The sequence below is a fragment of the Quercus lobata genome, chromosome 3 (genome assembly GCF_001633185.2).
Source record: "Quercus lobata isolate SW786 chromosome 3, ValleyOak3.0 Primary Assembly, whole genome shotgun sequence".
NCBI lineage: Eukaryota > Viridiplantae > Streptophyta > Magnoliopsida > Fagales > Fagaceae > Quercus > Quercus lobata.
Genome location: NC_044906.1, coordinates 8,149,902 through 8,168,807, shown reverse-complemented (window position 1 = coordinate 8,168,807; position 18,906 = coordinate 8,149,902). Strand labels below are relative to the sequence as shown.

At 34.6% G+C, this 18,906-nt stretch overlaps 1 protein-coding gene across 1 annotated transcript; it reads left to right on the top strand.

The window, feature by feature from the left end:
- Positions 1-6,511: 6,511 nt before the first annotated feature.
- On the top strand, positions 6,512-18,192 carry LOC115980110 (E3 ubiquitin-protein ligase COP1-like). The gene is made up of 13 exons (XM_031102385.1): positions 6,512-6,890; positions 9,577-9,654; positions 9,874-10,029; positions 10,624-10,971; positions 13,067-13,224; positions 13,330-13,395; positions 13,732-13,810; positions 14,761-14,916; positions 15,091-15,189; positions 16,700-16,804; positions 17,071-17,250; positions 17,692-17,802; positions 17,883-18,192. The coding sequence occupies exons 1-13, from the start codon at positions 6,522-6,524 to the stop codon at positions 18,051-18,053; spliced, it is 2,076 nt and encodes a 691-aa protein (XP_030958245.1). The 5' UTR covers positions 6,512-6,521; the 3' UTR covers positions 18,054-18,192.
- The last annotated feature ends 714 nt before the right edge of the window (positions 18,193-18,906 follow it).

Below are 18,906 nucleotides of genomic sequence, written 5' to 3'. Positions count from 1 at the left end.
CCTTGGTTCTGTCCAAAACTTGTGATTTTTCTTTTATGTACTTGGTTTCCCCATAGGCTTGAGTCCGAGGACCATGCAAGGCCTTGGTTCTGTCCAAAACTTGTGGTTTTTCTTTTATTTACTTGGTTTCCCCATAGGCTTGAGTCCGAGGACCATGCAAGGCCTTGGTTCTGTCCAAAACTTGTGGTTTTTTTTTTATGTACTTAGTTTCCCCATAGGCTTGAGTCCGAGGACCATGCAAGGCCTTGGTTCTGTCCAAAACTTGTGGTTTTTCTTTTATGTATTTGGTTTCCCCATAGGCTTGAGTCCGAGGACCATGCAAGGCCTTGGTTCTGTCCAAAACTTGTGGTTTTTCTTGTGGTTTTTCTTTTTTGCTTGTTTATTTTTCGAACGTGAGCCCCTAGACCAGGGTGGGGAGAGCCGGTTTGAGGTCAGAAGCCCCTGGAGCTGTCCGCGCTGTTGGCACTGCAAGGCGTAGCCCCTGGCAGAAATTTATGTCAAGGCAACAACTGCATGTTGCCGGAGATGGAGGAAACTCCGCGAACCTCTGCTTGCTAGAGAGTTGACTCCACCGCCACCTGCGCCAACGCGCAAGCCTTCCCCACAGACGGCGCCAATTGTGAGGACACGATTCGTGGCGGACCGTAACGGTGTTGGGTTCGCACGTAAAAGGGCCCAAACAATATCATTTATAGAGCGTGGGTTTGAAAAAGGCTAGACCTTGGTCGTTGGGCAACGGTTTTGTCGGGATTTTCATGGAAGCCCATCCGAAGATGGGTTTGGCCTGAGTGGCTAAGCCTTACACGGATGGGGTGTGAAGATCTATCTCCTCGGAATTGGTTCGAGGAGCATCTCGTCCTCACCATCCTCCTTTTTATGAGTTCGTTCTCCCCCTTCTCTCTGGTTCCTGGGAAGCCCCTTTGTTAATGCAACGAGCTTCCCTTTTATACTAGTATTTCCTTTCCATTCTTCACCTACGTGTCCGTTTCTCCTTGTTTGGGGTGGTTACTCGTCTTGTCAATCCTTACATCAGAGTAGTTGGGAAAAGCTGGACAGCATAATATCAGTATGGGTTTGTCAGGCGATGGGCTCCACATTAAGGTGTTGGCAGCCTTCTCCCTTGTGCTTATCTTGTACTGAATTTGTCCTTTTCTTCAGGCCTTTCTGTAAGATGTTGGGCGTAAAGTCGTCCTCGGCCACATTCTTTGACCTTCGAGGAGCTTTCATTGCGCGTCCTTAGCAGTAAGGCTCCTCGGCCTGGGCTTGGGCTTCTAATACAAAGTGGGCTGGGACCTCAGATTTCGGGCCCCACAATTAGTATATGGGTTGAAATGACATCCAGATTTTAAATAACTAGCGGTAAGTTGTTGTTTCAAATCCCTAACATCATAAGTGTTTTTCTTTTAGCAAAATCTATGAAGTTCACATCATCATGTGATATAATATTTATAATCAAACAATTTATACTACAATTATACTTCAAATCCTCAAATCTATATGCAACCTATAGTTTTATACCTATTACAAACTAAATTACACACTTTTAATTGTGTTGATTTAAATCCCATACTTTTGAAACCCTCAATCCCACTCTGTTAAAATTTGTTTTAATGGTGAGAAATGTGTTGTCAATACACATAAATATGGATATTGTCTTTTTCTGAAGACAATTGTGATGTTCTTTTTAAAGAGAGAGAGAATAATGATAGTTTCTTAATGAAATTGTCCTTTTGGTAATGTTTTTCTCTCTTTCTCTATGAGAAAATAATACAATGAGTCAGTACAGTTTATTTTTCCCTTCTCTTGCATGAGTATTGGTGTCAAATTTATTGTTGAGGCAGAATTTAATGGAGTCAAACAAGATATTATGATTGTTCCAATTAATAGAACTAAAAGTATAAGGTTTAATAACTGTCCAATAAAACTATAGGAGCTTGGTGCCAAATTTCTTGTTGAGGTAGAATTTAAAGGAGCCGAGGGAGACAGCATGCTTTGATTGTCACAATACAAAAAATGTGGGGTTTAAATTATAAAAAAAAAGAAAAAAAAAGAAAAAAAAAAGAGGTAATTGTAGGTTAAATGAAAGTAGGTTAACACTGCCAACTAGAATTAGTTCAATTGGTAAGGATCGAAGTTTGAACGCTTTACCCAAAAGGTCTAGGTTCGAGTCCCATTGCCAACAATCCACCGGTATGGAGTAGCCTCCCTTGCCTGATTTTTTTTTTTTTTTAAATAATAATAATAATAAGGGTCATGCTAACGAGTGCTCTTAGGACAATGGTTAACAATCCATTTTAGGAAAGTTTAAATTAAAAAAAGAAAAAGAAAAGTAGTTGTAGGTTTAATGAAAGTAGGTTGACACGGCCGACGAGAGTTAGTCCAATTGGTAAGGATTGAATTATGAACGATTTATCCAAAAAGTCTAGGTTTGAGTTCCACTGCCAGCAATCCACCGGTATGGAGTAACCTCCCTCGCCTGAATTTTAATAATAATAATAATAATAATAAGGGTCATGCTAACGAGTGCCCTTAAGACAATGGTTAACAATCCATTTTAGAAAAGTTTAAATTAAAAAAAGAAAAAGAAAAGTAGTTGTAGGTTTAATGAAAGTAGGTTGACACGGCCGACGAGAGTTAGTCCAATTGGTAAGGATTGAATTATGAACGATTTATCCAAAAAGTCTAGGTTTGAGTTCCACTGCCAGCAATCCACCGGTATGGAGTAACCTCCCTCGCCTGAATTTTAATAATAATAATAATAATAATAAGGGTCATGCTAACGAGTGCCCTTAAGACAATGGTTAACAATCCATTTTAGAAAAGTTTTGACACTACTTTTATAGGAAATTAAAAAAAAAAAAAAGTCAAAACATTAATTTTTTTTTTCTCTTTTCCTATAAAAATTTTCTTTAAATGAATCATTAACTATTACCCTAAGGGAATTCGTTAGCATTTCCCTAATAATAATAAAAGTAGGTGAACAGTCAACACAAAAACAAACGACGTCGTTGGCCATTCGGCCATTTGGTGTGGAAGAGAAGAGCGAAGAGAAGTCCCAGAGTGTGAGGACAAGTGCAGTCTTGAAAAATTGCTTGAGTGAGAGCAAGCAAAAGAGAAGAGAAAAATATAGAGAGCAAAAGAAAATTGGGAGAGATACACCGAGAGGAAGAGAACATTGAGTGAAAAGAAAATTAGAATTTTTTAAACAATTTATTAATAACATAGCTATTTATCTTTAATTTTTTTTTAAATTTTGAAAACATGAAAGATATAAGAAGAAAATGTAATCTAATGGTGGATTTGTCAAAATTCACCTCTAATAAAACGATATTGAGTTACAACCAATTTTATAACTTTAAATTACAACCAATTTTATAGCTAAAGTTTGTCTTATTTTCAAATGAATGGCTAATAGTCCACTTAAAATTAATTATCCTTAATCCCACATGATTCAGCCTTAATTACATGGATGCATACAAACCGTTGAATTTTGATTCTACAATATCTTATGATCGAATGGTCTAATCGAGGCCTATGACACGTTGTTTTAATATTTGAATCCTCAAGATTCATTTTATGAAAAGTAATCAAAGGTCTAAAGGTTAAAATTAGAATCTTGCCTGCAAGATGTAAATGACTATTTGCCCCAAAGGTTAAAATAGAAGTTATAAAATGGGATATTTATAGGAAAAATGTAATTTAAAAGGAAGTATTTCAATTTCAATTTTTAGGTTAGATGCATGCCTTGAATATGAAATAATATATCTATATATATATATAATGAAATTTATGAAGGTATTTAATCAATATTAGTATATGGGTTGAAATGACATCCAGATTTTAAATGACCAGGGGTAAGTTGTTGTTTCAAATCCCTAAAATCATAAGTGTTTTTCTTTTAACAAAATCTATGAAGTTCACATCACCATGTGATATAATATTTATAATAAAACAATTTATACTACAATTATACTTCAAATTCTCAAATCTATATGCCACCTATAGTTTTATACCTATTACAAACTAAATTACACACTTTTAATTGTGTTGATTTAAATCCCATACTTTTGAAACCCTCAATCCCACTCTGTTCAAATTTGTTTTAATGGTGAGAAATGTGTTGTCAATACACATAAATATGGATATTGTGTGCGTTTTTTTGCACTTTTAGGAGCTGAAAATGCGCATATTAGAAAAAGCTGAAGAAATATTGCGTTTGGCTCAGCCCCAAACGCAACTTTTTGATAAAAGTTACGTTTTGGGCTCAGGCAAAAATCGCGTCCGAAACGTGCAAAATTTATGGACCTCCTGAGATCCATAAATCAAAACGCGCATACTATTACCGTTGGGCTGATGATGAATTACGAAAATACCCATAACAATTCTTCTCTCACGCCTGAAGCCTCACGCCCCTCATCTGATCTCTCTACTCTCCCTTTGCACGAAGCTCCTCTCACGCCTCCCATCTCAAGCATAATCAAAATACAAACTCAAAACCATAATCTTAAAATTAATCAAACCACAACAATAAAAGCAAAAAAATTCTTGCTCTCATAAAACTGATATAATTTAAATAACAAATCTAAAATCAAAACAACAACAATAGCAGATCAAGAACAGAAAAAAAAAAATTAGAACAACAATAAATGATCAAGAAAAAAAAAAAAAAAAAAAGAAGCCGATATGACCCCTGGTTGCATGCACTCCACAGTGAGGAGGAGCAGCGGTGGCGGTGGCGGTATGGTGGAGCAAAGAAAATTTCTCCTCTCTCCAAACGTGTCTGTGTCTGTGTGTGTTTGAATTTTGAAGATAATGACACAAAAAAGGCAAGCAAGATTATGGAATCAAGTATCACAGAGAGAGCTAGAGAATTTATGGAATCAAGTAGGGGGAAAAAATGAGAGAGCCGAAGAGCTTCTGGAATCAAGTAGAAGTAAAGGGGGAAAAAAAAAAAAAGAATGAGGAGCTTCTGGAAAGTGGAAGTAAAGAAAAAGAAAAAGCAGAGGATGTGGACAATGGTATACGTGTATGGTGGACAAAATGCAAGAGAAAAAAAAAAAAAAAAAAAAAAAAAAAAGAAAACGTATGGATGAAAGAAAGGCAAAGAATTAGAAATCACAATTTAAAAATATTTTTCACAATAAATTTTAAGTAATTAGCCAATATTGATGAGTAAAAATATAATTTCAGTGGTGAGTTCAAATTAGAACTAGTAACAACTTTCCATATAAGATTTAGTTATGATTCTTGTGAAAGTATTGCAAAAAATATTGTGAATGTAACACTTTTTGTTGAAAAATATAATTGTTGAGAATGAATAAAAAAAAATATTAAAAAAGAATAAATTTGATTACAAAATAAAAATTAAAAAAGTGGGTAGGCAAAAGATAAATGTCACTGTTGATTGTCCAAACAGTATAAAAATTTGTCTAACCTGCTAGAGATGCTCTTATATATACATTGTTATTTTTGGTAATTTATTCCTCAAACTGCCATTTTTATAAGTGCTAGCCAAACACTCAACTTTTTCAAAAAACACTTTTTAATAGCTTTTACCAAATACTCAGTTTTTTGAAAATGCACTTTTTCATTATGCATTTTTTAAAAACTCCACTTTTTCATTATACACTTTTACAAAAAGCTGAACCAAACTCACCCATTGTCTTTTTCTGAAGACAATTGTGATGTTCTTTTTAAAGAGAGAGAGAATAATGATAGTTTCTTAATGAAATTGTCCTTTTTTGGTAATGTTCTTCTCTCTTTCTCTATGAGAAAATAATACAATGAGTCAGTACAATTTATTTTTCCCTTCTCTTGCATGAGTATTGGTGCCAAATTTATTGTTGAGGCAGAATTTAATGGTGTCAAACAAGATATTATGATTGTTCCAATTAATAGAACTAAAAGTATAAGGCTTAATAATTGTCTCATAAAACTATAGGAGCTTGGTGCCAAATTTCTTGTTGAGGTAGAATTTAAAGGAGCCGAGCGAGACAGAATACTTTGATTGATTGTCACAATACAAAAAATGTGGGGTTTAAATTAAAAATTAAAAAAGAAAAAAAAAATAGTAGTTGTAGGTTTAATGAAAGTAGGTTAACACTGCCGACGAGAGTTAGTCTCATTGGTAAGGATCGAAGTTTGAACGCTTTACCCAAACGACGCCGTCGTATAAAAATTTGAACCAATAAATAAATTAATCAATCAAAGGAAAACGCCCGCGTTAACGTGGGCCGTTTCCACCCTCACAAAAATCTCTCTCTCTCTCTCTCTCTCTCTCTCTCACGCATAAATTAAAACCACCACTCATATAAGTCAGTCAGTTTCCCAGACTCGACGTTTTGCTTTTCCATTTCCACTCCCATTCCTTTTCTTCTTTTGTTCCAGAACGATACTCCTCCCAAAAAAAAAAAAATCCAAATCCACACTCTCACACCAAAAACTCAAATCCACCGAATTGAATTTCATTTCATTTCTAGAGCGAGAAAATCATAAATTTTTTTTAGAGAGAGAGGAAAAAAATGGAAGAGACTTCAACTTCAATGGGCGCACTGGTCCCCTCAGTGAAAGCCGAGACTTCACTGGATCCCACCGCCGAACCACCGCCGCCACCACCGGAACAGCAACAAGCTCAACCGCCACCGGATCCTCCGCCGGAACCGTCGGCGGAAGTAGCGGCGGAGATAGTTGTAGGTGGTGGTGATGAGGTGGACAAGGAGATGTTGTGTCCGATATGCATGCAAATCATAAGGGACGCGTTTCTCACAGCGTGTGGGCACAGCTTCTGCTACATGTGCATTGTGACGCACCTCAACAACAAGTCCGATTGTCCTTGTTGCTCTCATTTCCTCACCTCCAATCACATCTTCCCTAATTTCCTGCTCGATAAGGTATGGTCTCTCTGTTTGGCTTCTGAGAAAATATGTGTGGGAAAAATATATGAAATGACGAAATGCTGAACTGTTCAATTCATTGTTGACGATCTGGTACTGCTATGTTTAATTTAGTTATGTGAAATATTCAGAAAGTATAATTTAATTTTCCATGTCAGTCCAAAACCAACTAAGGTCAAAATTCCAAATTCTATAAAGCAAGGACTCGGACACGGATGGTAAATTACCAATTCATCCCAAAAGCAAAATTTGTGAATTTAATCATTTAATCATAATTCTAAAAATGAAAAAATTTTAAAAAATGAGGGCACGACAAGTTGGGATATTACAATTGATTAATTAATTAATATATATTTTTAGGTATATTTTATTGATTTATAGGCATATTTTATGTTTATTTATAAGTTTTCAAAATAAATGACTATCAAAATCTCGTAGGTCCATCTGGTGTGAACAGTAATTAGTCTTAAAAGCCTTATGGATATACTGTGCAAGAGCACCCAAAAAAAAAAAAAAAACTTTAAAAGCATATCTAAAAGTAAAAGATATTCTTTTTAAATAAAAAAAAATATTTTTTTCCCAATATAATGAGGAAATGCATGCAAAAGTGTCCTAGGCATGTCCGACACGGATACGCCCGGGGTTTTGAAGTGTCCATGCTTCTTAGAATGAAATAGTGTTCAGTCTCTTGGCATTTGATTGAAGACTTTCTGGTGTAAATGTTAATTTGATCAAGTTTAGAGAAATAAAGCTCAGTTAGAATTGGATTAATGCTAACTGTTATGCTTATTTTCGTGTTGCATGTGTTTAAATTTTGATTTTGACGTCAGAACGTGGCTGTGATTGTTCTTATCGAAATTTAAGCTACATTTGTTAGTTTGATTATGCTTGATTCCTTTCTTTTTATAAGTAAGGATATTATTATTAATATAACAAAAATAGTCTCCCAAGTATGTTGGAAGTATACAGCTGGGGACCATACAATCAATCATGCAAATTACATGAATCTATTAAATCAAAAGAAGGATATATAGAAAGATTACACAAAATTGACATCCAATCCAACAAGGTTTTAAAGAAAATTAATTTGAGATCAGGCATAACTCTCTTTGTGTCCTCAAAACACGGATTGTTTCTGTCCCTCCGTATGCACCACTTTGAGCAATGGGCTGCCAACCACATATGACTGTTCCGTTAATGGCGAAAACGACCTGCCAACACACTTACAGCTCAACAACAGACTGTGGCATCACCTAACAAACTCCAAATAAACCCAACTCCATGGACCATAATTTTTTAGCTATAGGATAGTGGAGTAAAAGATGGTCAATTGATTCCCTAGCATTTACACATATAACACCAATCCAAAAGCCACACATTCTCTTTCCGTAAATTGTCAATCATCAAAATTTTCCCCAATGCTGCACTCCAAATAAAGAAAGCAACTCTATAAGGAATCTTTGACATCCATATACTCTTCCAAGGGAATGATTGGACACCATTGTCAAGAACCTTGTAATAACCACTGACTGTAAATCCCTTGTTCTTCTCAGGTTTCCAGCACAATTTATCCTGCCGACTTCCTTTCACTGATGTGCCATGGATCATATCCATAAAATTCGACAAAGACTCTAATTCCCAATCCTGCATGGCTCTTAAGAAATTAACATCCCAATGGAGTACCGTGTCTGTATATTGCATCAGATCTGCCACACTAGCCTCCTCATGACAAATCCTAAGTAATTCCAGAAAGCACATTACAAGATAATTATCCCCACACCATCGATCCTAACAGAACTTTACTCTAGAACTATCCCCTACCTCAAACTGGAAGTAACTTGATAAAGTAGGCCAAACCTCCATATTGCATCAGATCTGCCGCACTATCCCCCCCCCCCCCCCACATCCCCCCAGTCACGACCATATTTCACTTCAATCACCCTCCTCCATAACGCACCTCTTAAGCCCAAACCTCCATAGCCACTTCCCTAATAATGCTTGTTGAAGCGCCTCAAGCTCCTAATAGCCAAACCTCCAGACGGAAGAGGATCACAAACCTTAGCCCAAATCACCCGATGATATTGATTATGCTTGATTCCTACATGCCACTTTTTATTAATAGTTTGATTTAGGGATTGGAGTGATTTTGTCATAGTTTATTCCTTTATATTTCTAATCAGATGAAAGGACAGAATTAGTTCAATTATATCACTTCAAATAATTGTCCATAATCTTAGAAAATTTGGCAGGCATCTTATGATAACCACCATTTAAGAATCTCATTAACCATTAATAGAATCTCATTAAATATTATATTGTATGCTTTTGTCTATCATATCTATGGTATGTGCTCTTAAATTTTACCCTCTATATGGTGTACAATATCATAGCCCAAATTTTGATAGTGATTTTTTTCACTGTCTTGAGAGCCTTTAAGTCATAGCCAATAAAGACTTTGAACAGAAACTAACAAAAAAAATTTAGAGCTTGTGATATAACAGAAAGCATTTGGACATGCATTTTTTGCAAACAGAGAGAGAGGATATTATCGAGTAGGAAGTAGAACTGAGCTTCACTTATCTGACTGCTCGCTCTTATGTTTGAACATTATTAGTGTCTTACTATTTTGACATTGATAAATTCAAAGGACTGCTTGTTTACTGATCCATGTTGAACCTTGCAGTTATTGAAGAAAAATTCTTCTCGTCAGAAAGCAAAATCTGCATCCCCATTTGAACATCTTCGTCAGGGATTACAACAGGTCAGTTAATATATAGAAATTTTCCACGTTGCCTGCGGATTTTTTATTTTACTGGTTGGGACCTATTTTTTTTGTTTGTCAATTAAACTACTTGTCAGCTGTATCAATGGATGCATTATCACTAACATCTGTTTACATTCACTATAAAAATCTATTCTAACTACATAATTATGCTTGATTCATTATATTTTATTAACTTTTTCTTGTGATCTTAGACAGGGCTGCAAGGTGTCAATTAAGGAGCTAGATGGCCTGCTGTCTCTCCTCGCAGAAAAGAAGAGAAAAATGGAGCAAGAAGAAGCTGAGACAAACATGCAGATCTTGCTTGACTTCTTACATTCCCTGCGGAAACAGAAGCTTGAAGAGCTTAATGAGGTCTTTGCACTTGATTTTATTTATTTGTGCCTTAGTTTTATTTTATTTCCTATTTTTATGTCAATGTTTTCTAGTGGGAGTATCTGGTTGTGGAACCATAAGAGGCATGTGGAGTTGCCACTTGCAGATTGTACCTAATGGGTAATAATAGAGTCAAAGATTAGACCTCTTTGAATATCAGAAATCAGCCGTTCTATTGTATATGAGTTTATGAGGCATTGGATTATAGTCAAGTGGAGCATGCTTGAAGAAGTCAGGTGCTTATTTTATTCTTTAAAAAAACTAAGGTATCTGGAACTTTGAATATCTGAACCTTGGGGAGAACCCTCTGAGTGCCATGTGCTACGATTGTCTTAACTGCTCTTTCGTGCAGTCCCACAAGTGACTATTGCTTGTTTATTCAAGATGTATAAACTAGAATTCTACAGTCTATACATGTTTCTGGGAGGATTGGGGACCCTTTAGTTGTAATTGCTGCATACATGGCGTCAAACATTTTTGTTGTTTCATTGTTAGATGACTGCCATTGTATCATTTGTTGAATTTCGGTTCATGTTTAGTTTGTAAATTGATGGTCTTCTGATTATCATGTAGATACAAGCCGATCTCCAATTTATAAAGCAGGACGTAAATGCTGTGGAGAGATTTAGAACCAAACTTTACAGGGCAAAAGAGAGATTCTCAGTAAAACCGTGGATGCTTAATGAGGAAACTATAGCAGAAAGAGCGCAGGATTTGTTTACTGAGAAACAAGGAAGTGGCAGTAACTGCAGTGCTTACTCTTTACAAGGGCAGATGGGATCACAGGACAAGATAGCTGATGCAAAGGTTCAACTGAGCTCCCAATCACTCCAAAGAAAGGATGTTTACAGTGGTTTAGATTTGCAATCTGTTTCTCCATCAGCACCAGCTGTAGCAAGAAAAAGGCGGTTCCATTTACAGGTTAGTGATCTTACAGATATTTTTATATCTTCTAATTGGTACATTGAATTGAGTTATCCTATTATCCTGTCCTTTAGCATCTTACAGCAGTGGCAGCGCCACATTGGAAAAAAAATTACATATAACTTTTTTTAATTTTTTTGTTTTGATCACTTTAAAAATAAAAATTTGAACATTATAAAATAAGCCCAACAGCATCCTGTCAAAAAAAAAAAAAAAAAGCCCAACAACAAACCAATTCAACACCAACCTTTATCTTGGCCTTTGTAAACAATAGAAAAAACCCAATAACAAACCAATTTGATCTCAAATCTGAAAAAAAAAAAAAAAAAAAAAAAAAAAAATAGCAAGCCCAACAACAAAAATGATTAATTTGTTGATCTTGAATCTCAGTAAATAAAATTAAGTAAATAAAATTAAGTGGACAGTAAAGTATAAACACTAAAAGACAATTAAGTATAATGTAGTGGAAGTGGGGCGTGGGATAGCAGGGAGTGAAGACAATTTTCCTTTTTTAATGATTGTATTGTTTTATTGAATTCTTAATAGAGTAATGCTAAAGATACAACAAAAATTCTTCTTAATGAATTACAAAAGGTAATAAGTTGTCAAAGTTGAGTTTAATTGTTAAATAAAAGAAATGAAAAGAATAAAAACAAAAATTAATAAATAATAAATTATAGTATTCTAAGTAATAATTAATTTTGGTTTCCAAAAATAATTAATATCATTATACTAAGAAACAATATGATCAATGAACTTATAATTTATCCTATTTTCTCTTACTAATACTATGGATAATATTTAGATAAGGAAATCACTCGTACCACAAGATTTATCTCCTATCTAAGATTCATTTCTTAAGAAAACTTGTGTTGGCTTAAAAAATCTTCCTCCGGATCATGTGTTACGAGAAAATATTTTATCTTATCATCCTAATGATCAAGATGAAATAAGAAAATATTATTTACAAAAAGGTCATTGTCAACCTCCTCAACACAAATTTGAATAACCTGTTAGAAAATATTCTTGGAGCCGCCACTGTCTGACAGTGTAGTGGCTGTGGTCCATTAGACAAGATTTGGATTATTAATTTATTATATTCTATTGAATTTTGATGCTAGATGTAGGCTTTCTGTTCTTTTGGAGGGGAAGTCCCTTAAGCTGCTTTATTGATACATTCTGTTGGTTAAACACCCTAATTATACCTTCTAAGAATAGGATGCATGGATACTCCATTTTGCTCAAGTACCCATATCTGTACCCAATACTTTTGGGATATCTTTGCATGTGTCCCAGCATTTTTACTTTTTTAGTTTATTTTTTTTTTTAAGTGTTGATACGTCCAGGATACGGCCTGAATATGGATAGTGATAGATACCCAAACTTATGAGGATTTTTATTTTTTATATATTAGTTTCAATGTTGAACACTTATTTAGTTATCTTTTATTTACTCTTTACTCTTTTGGATCATGGTTTGCATTCTAAGTGTCTGTTTGGGAACAACCATTATAGCTGAAACTGAAAACTTTTTGCTAAAAGTACTGTAAATAAAGCTAAAAAGTAGCTAACATAGTACAGTGGGACTCATGAATAGTACAAAAAAGTGCAATGGGATCCATGAATAGTAACAAAAATAAGCTAAATAGTAAAAAAAAAAAAAGTTGGCTTTTTAAGCCATGCCAAACGCACACTAAACATCATTTAATGGCCATGGATTCACTTTATTATCCGTTATTATTCTTAAATTGATACATTCTTAACAATTTATTAAAAATAAACACTTAGCAATATATAAAAATAAAAATAAAATTTAATAACTAGTTAATACATGTATTCCCACCATATCATATCCTAATATTTCACAAATTGATATATCACCATATCCCGTATCGTATCATACCCGTACTTATGCTTCTTGAATAACTACTATTGAGACTAAGACTGCTTAGAAGTTGGCGGATGTTGCCTTGAGAAATTGTGTAAATTGATCTGTACTTTAGATGAATGGCCTAGTGACTTCAATATTACTATGATGGTTTAGATTTAATTTTATGCATGTAATTTACTCTTTCTACCCTCTCTTGCAACAGTTCAATGAGCTACAAGAGTGTTATTTGCAAAAGCGGCGAATTTGGAACAGACAATCAGACAAGCAGGAAGAAAGGGACCCAAATACCTTAAGTAGAGAAGGTTATAATCCTTCTCTTGATGATTTTCAGTCTGTGCTGTCCACCTTTACACGATACAGGTACCAACATTTTGTGGCATTGATTTTAGTTTTTGTATTCATTTCCTTGTTGGGAAACATTATTTTCTTTAGTTGCTTATATCACTTGTTTGTTGCTTGATATAGTCGATTAAGGGTCATTGCTGAACTTAGGCATGGTGACCTTTTTCATGCTGCCAATATTGTGTCAAGGTAAGTTGAATGCCTTACATATTGTACACTTTCATTCAAACCCTAGGGTCAGAAAATCTGCTCAGAGTGATTCTTCTTTATCATCAGAGGTTTGTAAACTATAACCATTAATTATATTTATATTACTTTGACGTATTTAAACATGAAGTTTTCATGGCCATAGTCATTTGTAAATGGAAATTTAAATGACCTACCAAATCATGCAAAAACTACAAAACAAGCAAACTGAGTTCTGGAATTTCTAGCTGTCAATGCAATGCAACCAAGTTCTTGTTATTTAGCGTCTCTTAACACTTTTAATTATTGAATTTCAAATCCCCACCATATTTGTTGCAGTATAGAATTTGATCGTGATGATGAGTTGTTTGCTACAGCTGGTGTTTCAAGGCGCATCAAGGTTTTTGAGTTTTCCTCAGTAAGTGTTGTACATTTTATTTTGGGTGTGTATGATAGGTCTGTTGTTTCTTTCAAACAGCACTCTAGGAAGTAATATGGAAAACAGTCTTCCATGCCATTTAGGTCTGTTGTTTCTTTCAGACAGCTCTCTAGGAAGGAATATGGAAAACAGTCTTGCATGCCATTTCTTTTACATATTTTTATTAACATTCTTAAATACATTGGCCTAGTTGATCTCAACTTTCTACTATCATGTTTTTGTTGCTTTCTTATGTTCTATAAAGTCATTGAGCTCTAGCTCAAATGGCATCTCCTCTCCTTGTAAAGCAAGGTGAAGGGTGAGGTTGTGGGTTTTAGCAATAAAAAAAATTATGTAAATTGATACAGCAGTATGTTGTTTATTTATCTTGCTGGGGAGATCATTTATTTTTCTATTTGGATTGATCAAATAGTCACTACCATTCATCTTGGGAATATTAATTATTGATTACTGTTGCGATCATCTAATTGCTTAAGCTTAACACTCTTGATTTAGGCTTCTTCAAATAGGGAGTTAGGCACTTTGAGCTGATGAGTACACCTCAAAAACAAGCTCCTTAATTATCATAAGTGGCACCTCCTCTCCTTGTAATGCAAGGTGAAGGGTGAGGTGGGTTTTACCAATATAAAAACATACATTTTAATATGAAATGGATACAGCAGTATTTTGTTTATTTATCTTTTCTTGGTAGATCATTTATTTTTCTAATATGATTGATAAAAAAATCACTCCCATTCATCTTGGGAATATTCAGCATTTATTACTGTTGTGACTATCCAACTACTTAAGCTTAACATTCTTGATTTAGGCTTCTTCAAATAGGCACTGTGAGCTGCTGTTTACACCCCCAAAAAAATTCCTTAATTTGCACAAATTGTATTTTTATATTTATTTGGTTGATTTACTATTGCCTTTGTGATCGCTTCTAGGTGGTGAATGAACCAGCAGATGTCCACTGCCCTATTGTAGAGATGCCCACGCGATCCAAGCTGAGTTGCTTGAGCTGGAATAAGTACACTAAAAACCATATTGCTAGTAGTGATTATGATGGGATAGTGACTGTTTGGGACGTAACCACTCGACAGGTAGTAATGCTTCTCCTTTTCTCATTTAGTCACTATGTAACATATGATCTCAGTTATCCCAACAAATAAAATGCTCCTACAACTTGATCTGTGTACATGCATCATATAATTTGGGTCATCATTCCAAGCTTCTAGTTGTAGACCTTTTCTTTAACATGAATATTTTCCTTCCAGAGTGTGATGGAGTATGAGGAGCATGAAAAGCGAGCTTGGAGTGTTGATTTTTCACGCACTGATCCCTCAATGCTTGTCTCAGGCAGTGATGACTGCAAGGTACTTCGAAATGGATAATTTGGAGTATATTGTGCTACTTGGTGAGCTGTATAGTAATATGTGTTTTAGATAAAGAGAGAGATTTGATAATTGATGAGTTATAGGTGTGCCATATTCAAGGTAGCATAGATGAAATAGAGATATAAATTTGATAATTGATGAGTTATAGGTGTGCCATGTTAAATGTGTGGACTGTCAGAATCAAAGATTATTAATATATTCAAGGAAGTCTGGGAGGTTTCTTGAGTTCAAATAGCCTATTATTCAATCAAGGACAAAGGACGTTTCAGACAGATTTTTTTTTTTTTTTTTTGGGGGGGTTGGGGGCGTGTAGGGGGAAGCAGTGTTGATACTGATGGACTGAATTGTTCCAACATGTTCTCAGTCCATGTAGCCCCTAAATTATGGTCACAACTTCTTTTTAGATTAGAATTTAGTCAATCCACTTGCATTATCTTCATGGAAAGAGTCCAATGCTTGGCCATGACATTGCCAAGATGGTCTATTTATATGCTCCTGATTGAAGTGAAATACACATTTTTCAAATATAAAATTTAATAACTTTTAATAGAAATAATCATAACATATAGTAGGAAAAAAAAAATATCAAACTCAAAATTTGTATATATTACCTATTAGGCAAGTGCAATTGCATGATGTTTGAAAGTTCAAATTTTACTTATTTTATTTCAATTCTTCAACTATTTATATAGTTAATTGAAAACAATTATCAATGGATAATAATATAATCTAGATGTAGAAAGTTTAAACATAACATTTTATATAATTCTCTTATGCTTTATAATATATAACCATGATAGTTATGATCAAATGATGTATATGGTTCAATCAAAATACATCTAAAAATCGGAGACCAAAAAGCACAAGAATGGTAAATTAATCTTGTTTGTGTCCTTTGACATATAATTTAAAAAACTATTAATGTAATACACCACCTTAAGAATGGTGGTTGTATAGTAAATTTTGGTTCATGTTATTTCTTTCAAGATCAAGCAATTAATTTTAATGATTCGTATCTTTTTTAGCAATAAAATAAAAAAGCACGCCTAAGTGTGCTTTGTGCTTCTTCAAAATGCACCAAAAAGCATGCCTAAAGTATGCTTCATTAAATGAGGTTTTGTTTTTGCTAAGCGAAGTGCTCAAACGCTGGGGCTTCAAGCTTTGAGCTTTAGGTGCGCTTTTAACATCATTGTGGCAAGATAAATGCATCAAATCTGTATGCCAAGCCAATTATGTTCCTGTGAAAAATGTCTTCTTCTGTTTCATGCAAACTAATACACAAACACTATTATCCGTTTTAGGGTCCTTAATAAGAAGATGAGCTAGCTGCATTTTCACATTAGTCATTTAGCCATGTCCATTTGGAAGTCCCAGCTCTCAAGTTGGATTATTATTTCTTTGAACTCATAAAATATTGATGTGGGCTTATTTTGGTGTTATGCTTAAAAAGTAGCCTCAGCTTGAATTCATTTAATATGGTATTATACAGGTCAAAATTTGGTGCACACAGCAAGAAGCAAGTGTTCTTAACATCGACACGAAAGCGAATATTTGTTCTGTCAAGTATAATCCTGGGTCAAGCATTTATGTGGCAGTATGTTTCCCTCAAACTTTTCTGCTTGCTTCTTTTTTTTATATTTTTTTATCTAGATACAAATTTCTTCAAATTGTTGATGCTAATATTTCACCTTTTATTCTTTTTCTTTTATTTAAATAACTGTTGAAAGAACAGTGGTTTTTTATAATGCCTTCCTGACTCACATTTGATTGAAATTCAAATCAGTAGAACTCATAGATCAGAGTTGGCAACCTAGCTGGATTAAATCCAAATATAACCTCTAATACTTGGGAGTTTTGCAGGTGGGTTCTGCAGATCATCACATTCACTATTATGACTTGAGAAATATCAGCCAGCCACTGCACGTGTTTAGTGGGCATAAAAAAGCTGTTTCATATGTAAAATTCTTGTCTAGCAATGAGCTTGCTTCTGCATCTACCGATAGCACATTGCGCGTGTGGGATGTACAGGAAAATTTGCCAGTAAGTTCTCAGGACACTATTAGTTATTGTTCAGGTTTTAAATGTCCATTTTGAGCTCCAAGTATGTGCACTCTTGTTTTTTTCATCTAATTTCATAATCTCAGTCTCTTTATTAATGCTTCATTAATAATTCACATTGTCAAATTAAATTTTGGGACTCTTGAAACTAACAATATTTGGAGATAATCTAGACACAATTAGTTGTTGCAGCAGCAATAGTTTGTAGGGTATTGCAGAAAATAGGAAATTATGTTTTTTTAGTCATAATTGTTCATGGTAGCTTTAATGGGGCTGTGACTGCGTTAGATTTAAATTGATGTGGCTCTGTTCATGACACTTTCTACTTCTCTCGGGGAAAAAAAAAATCCCTGTTTTTCTATCTCAGTGATATCCATAGTCCAAACTAATTACGAGTTTACAAATTTTTTTCTTTTTTCACAGCCGCGCACATATAGAGGCCACATGAATGAGAAGAATTTTGTGGGTCTCACAGTTAATAGCGAATTCATAGCTTGTGGCAGTGAGACAAATGACGTGTTTGTTTATCACAAGGTTAGGAAACAATACATCTAAAGAACATATATGTTAAGAACTCAATCTTGAAGTAACTCAATTTTGATTGTTACTTGCAGGCTATCTCCAAACCTATGGCGTGGCATAGATTTGGTTCTTCAGAAATAGATGATAATGATGATGATATGGGATCATACTTCATTAGTGCTGTTTGTTGGAAGAGTGATAGCCCAACAATGTTGACTGCAAATAGCCAAGGAACGATTAAAGTCCTTGTTCTTGCAGCATGAGGAATAAAAAACACCTTTTATCTTTTTTGAAATCCTCATTGTATAGAATTCAATCTATCCTCTAGGTATTAATCTTGTATATAGTATTGATTGTGCAGTGGGCAGGTTAGATTGACGGCCCCATTCTTGAAGTTTAAAACCAATTTATTTTGCCGGAAAATCAAAGAAAAACTTGTATGTCATTACTTCTCTGAGCAACTGCAGATCATTTACGATTTATAACTTTTTTTTTCCTATGTTCTCCCTGATGAGCAGACACTTCAGGTAATCTTTTGGACCAAGAGTGCATCAGGTTAAAACATGAAATGATTTATACAAAATCGAAGTTCTAACATAAAGTAATCACAGCTAAGTATCAGATTTAGCACCCCAAAAAAAAAAGTATCAGATTTAGGTCCATTTAGAGTTGCCCTATTATGTCCAATGCTAATTGAAAAATTAAGTATTCGGCCCACCGCCCATGCCATGGGTCCAATAGCATGCTGTACATTGTACATTAACAAATGGGATCAGAAAATTCCCCGCATATATAATGGTCAGTTGGTCACTTGGCTCACTTCACAAGTATAAGTTAAGTTTTTGTGACATGAGGGGGGTAAGGGTAAGAGTTTAAGTCTCTAGGAGAGAGTTTTACATACATTTACACTTAGATTATGTTAAAGTTTGATTTCTATCTCAAAATAAGGGGGAAAAAAAAATGCCGAGGTTCAAGTCTATAAGAAAAAGTTCCACACATTTACACAAAAAATCAATCATTGCTGAGCCTGAGCAGCACCCAATCACATGTTGTGTTTAAAACCTCTTCACTCTTTTGCGTGAATAACAATTTGTAGGCAGATCATATGTATCCCAA

Coding starts and splice junctions, on each gene's coding strand:
- LOC115980110 (XM_031102385.1), top strand. CDS start 6,522: ATGGAAGAGACTTCAACTTCAATGGGCGCACTGGTCCCCTCAGTGAAA. Junction 13,396..13,731: donor GCTGCCAATATTGTGTCAAG/GTAAGTTGAATG, acceptor TATTTGTTGCAG/TATAGAATTTGATCGTGATG. Junction 14,917..15,090: donor GGGACGTAACCACTCGACAG/GTAGTAATGCTT, acceptor TTTTCCTTCCAG/AGTGTGATGGAGTATGAGGA.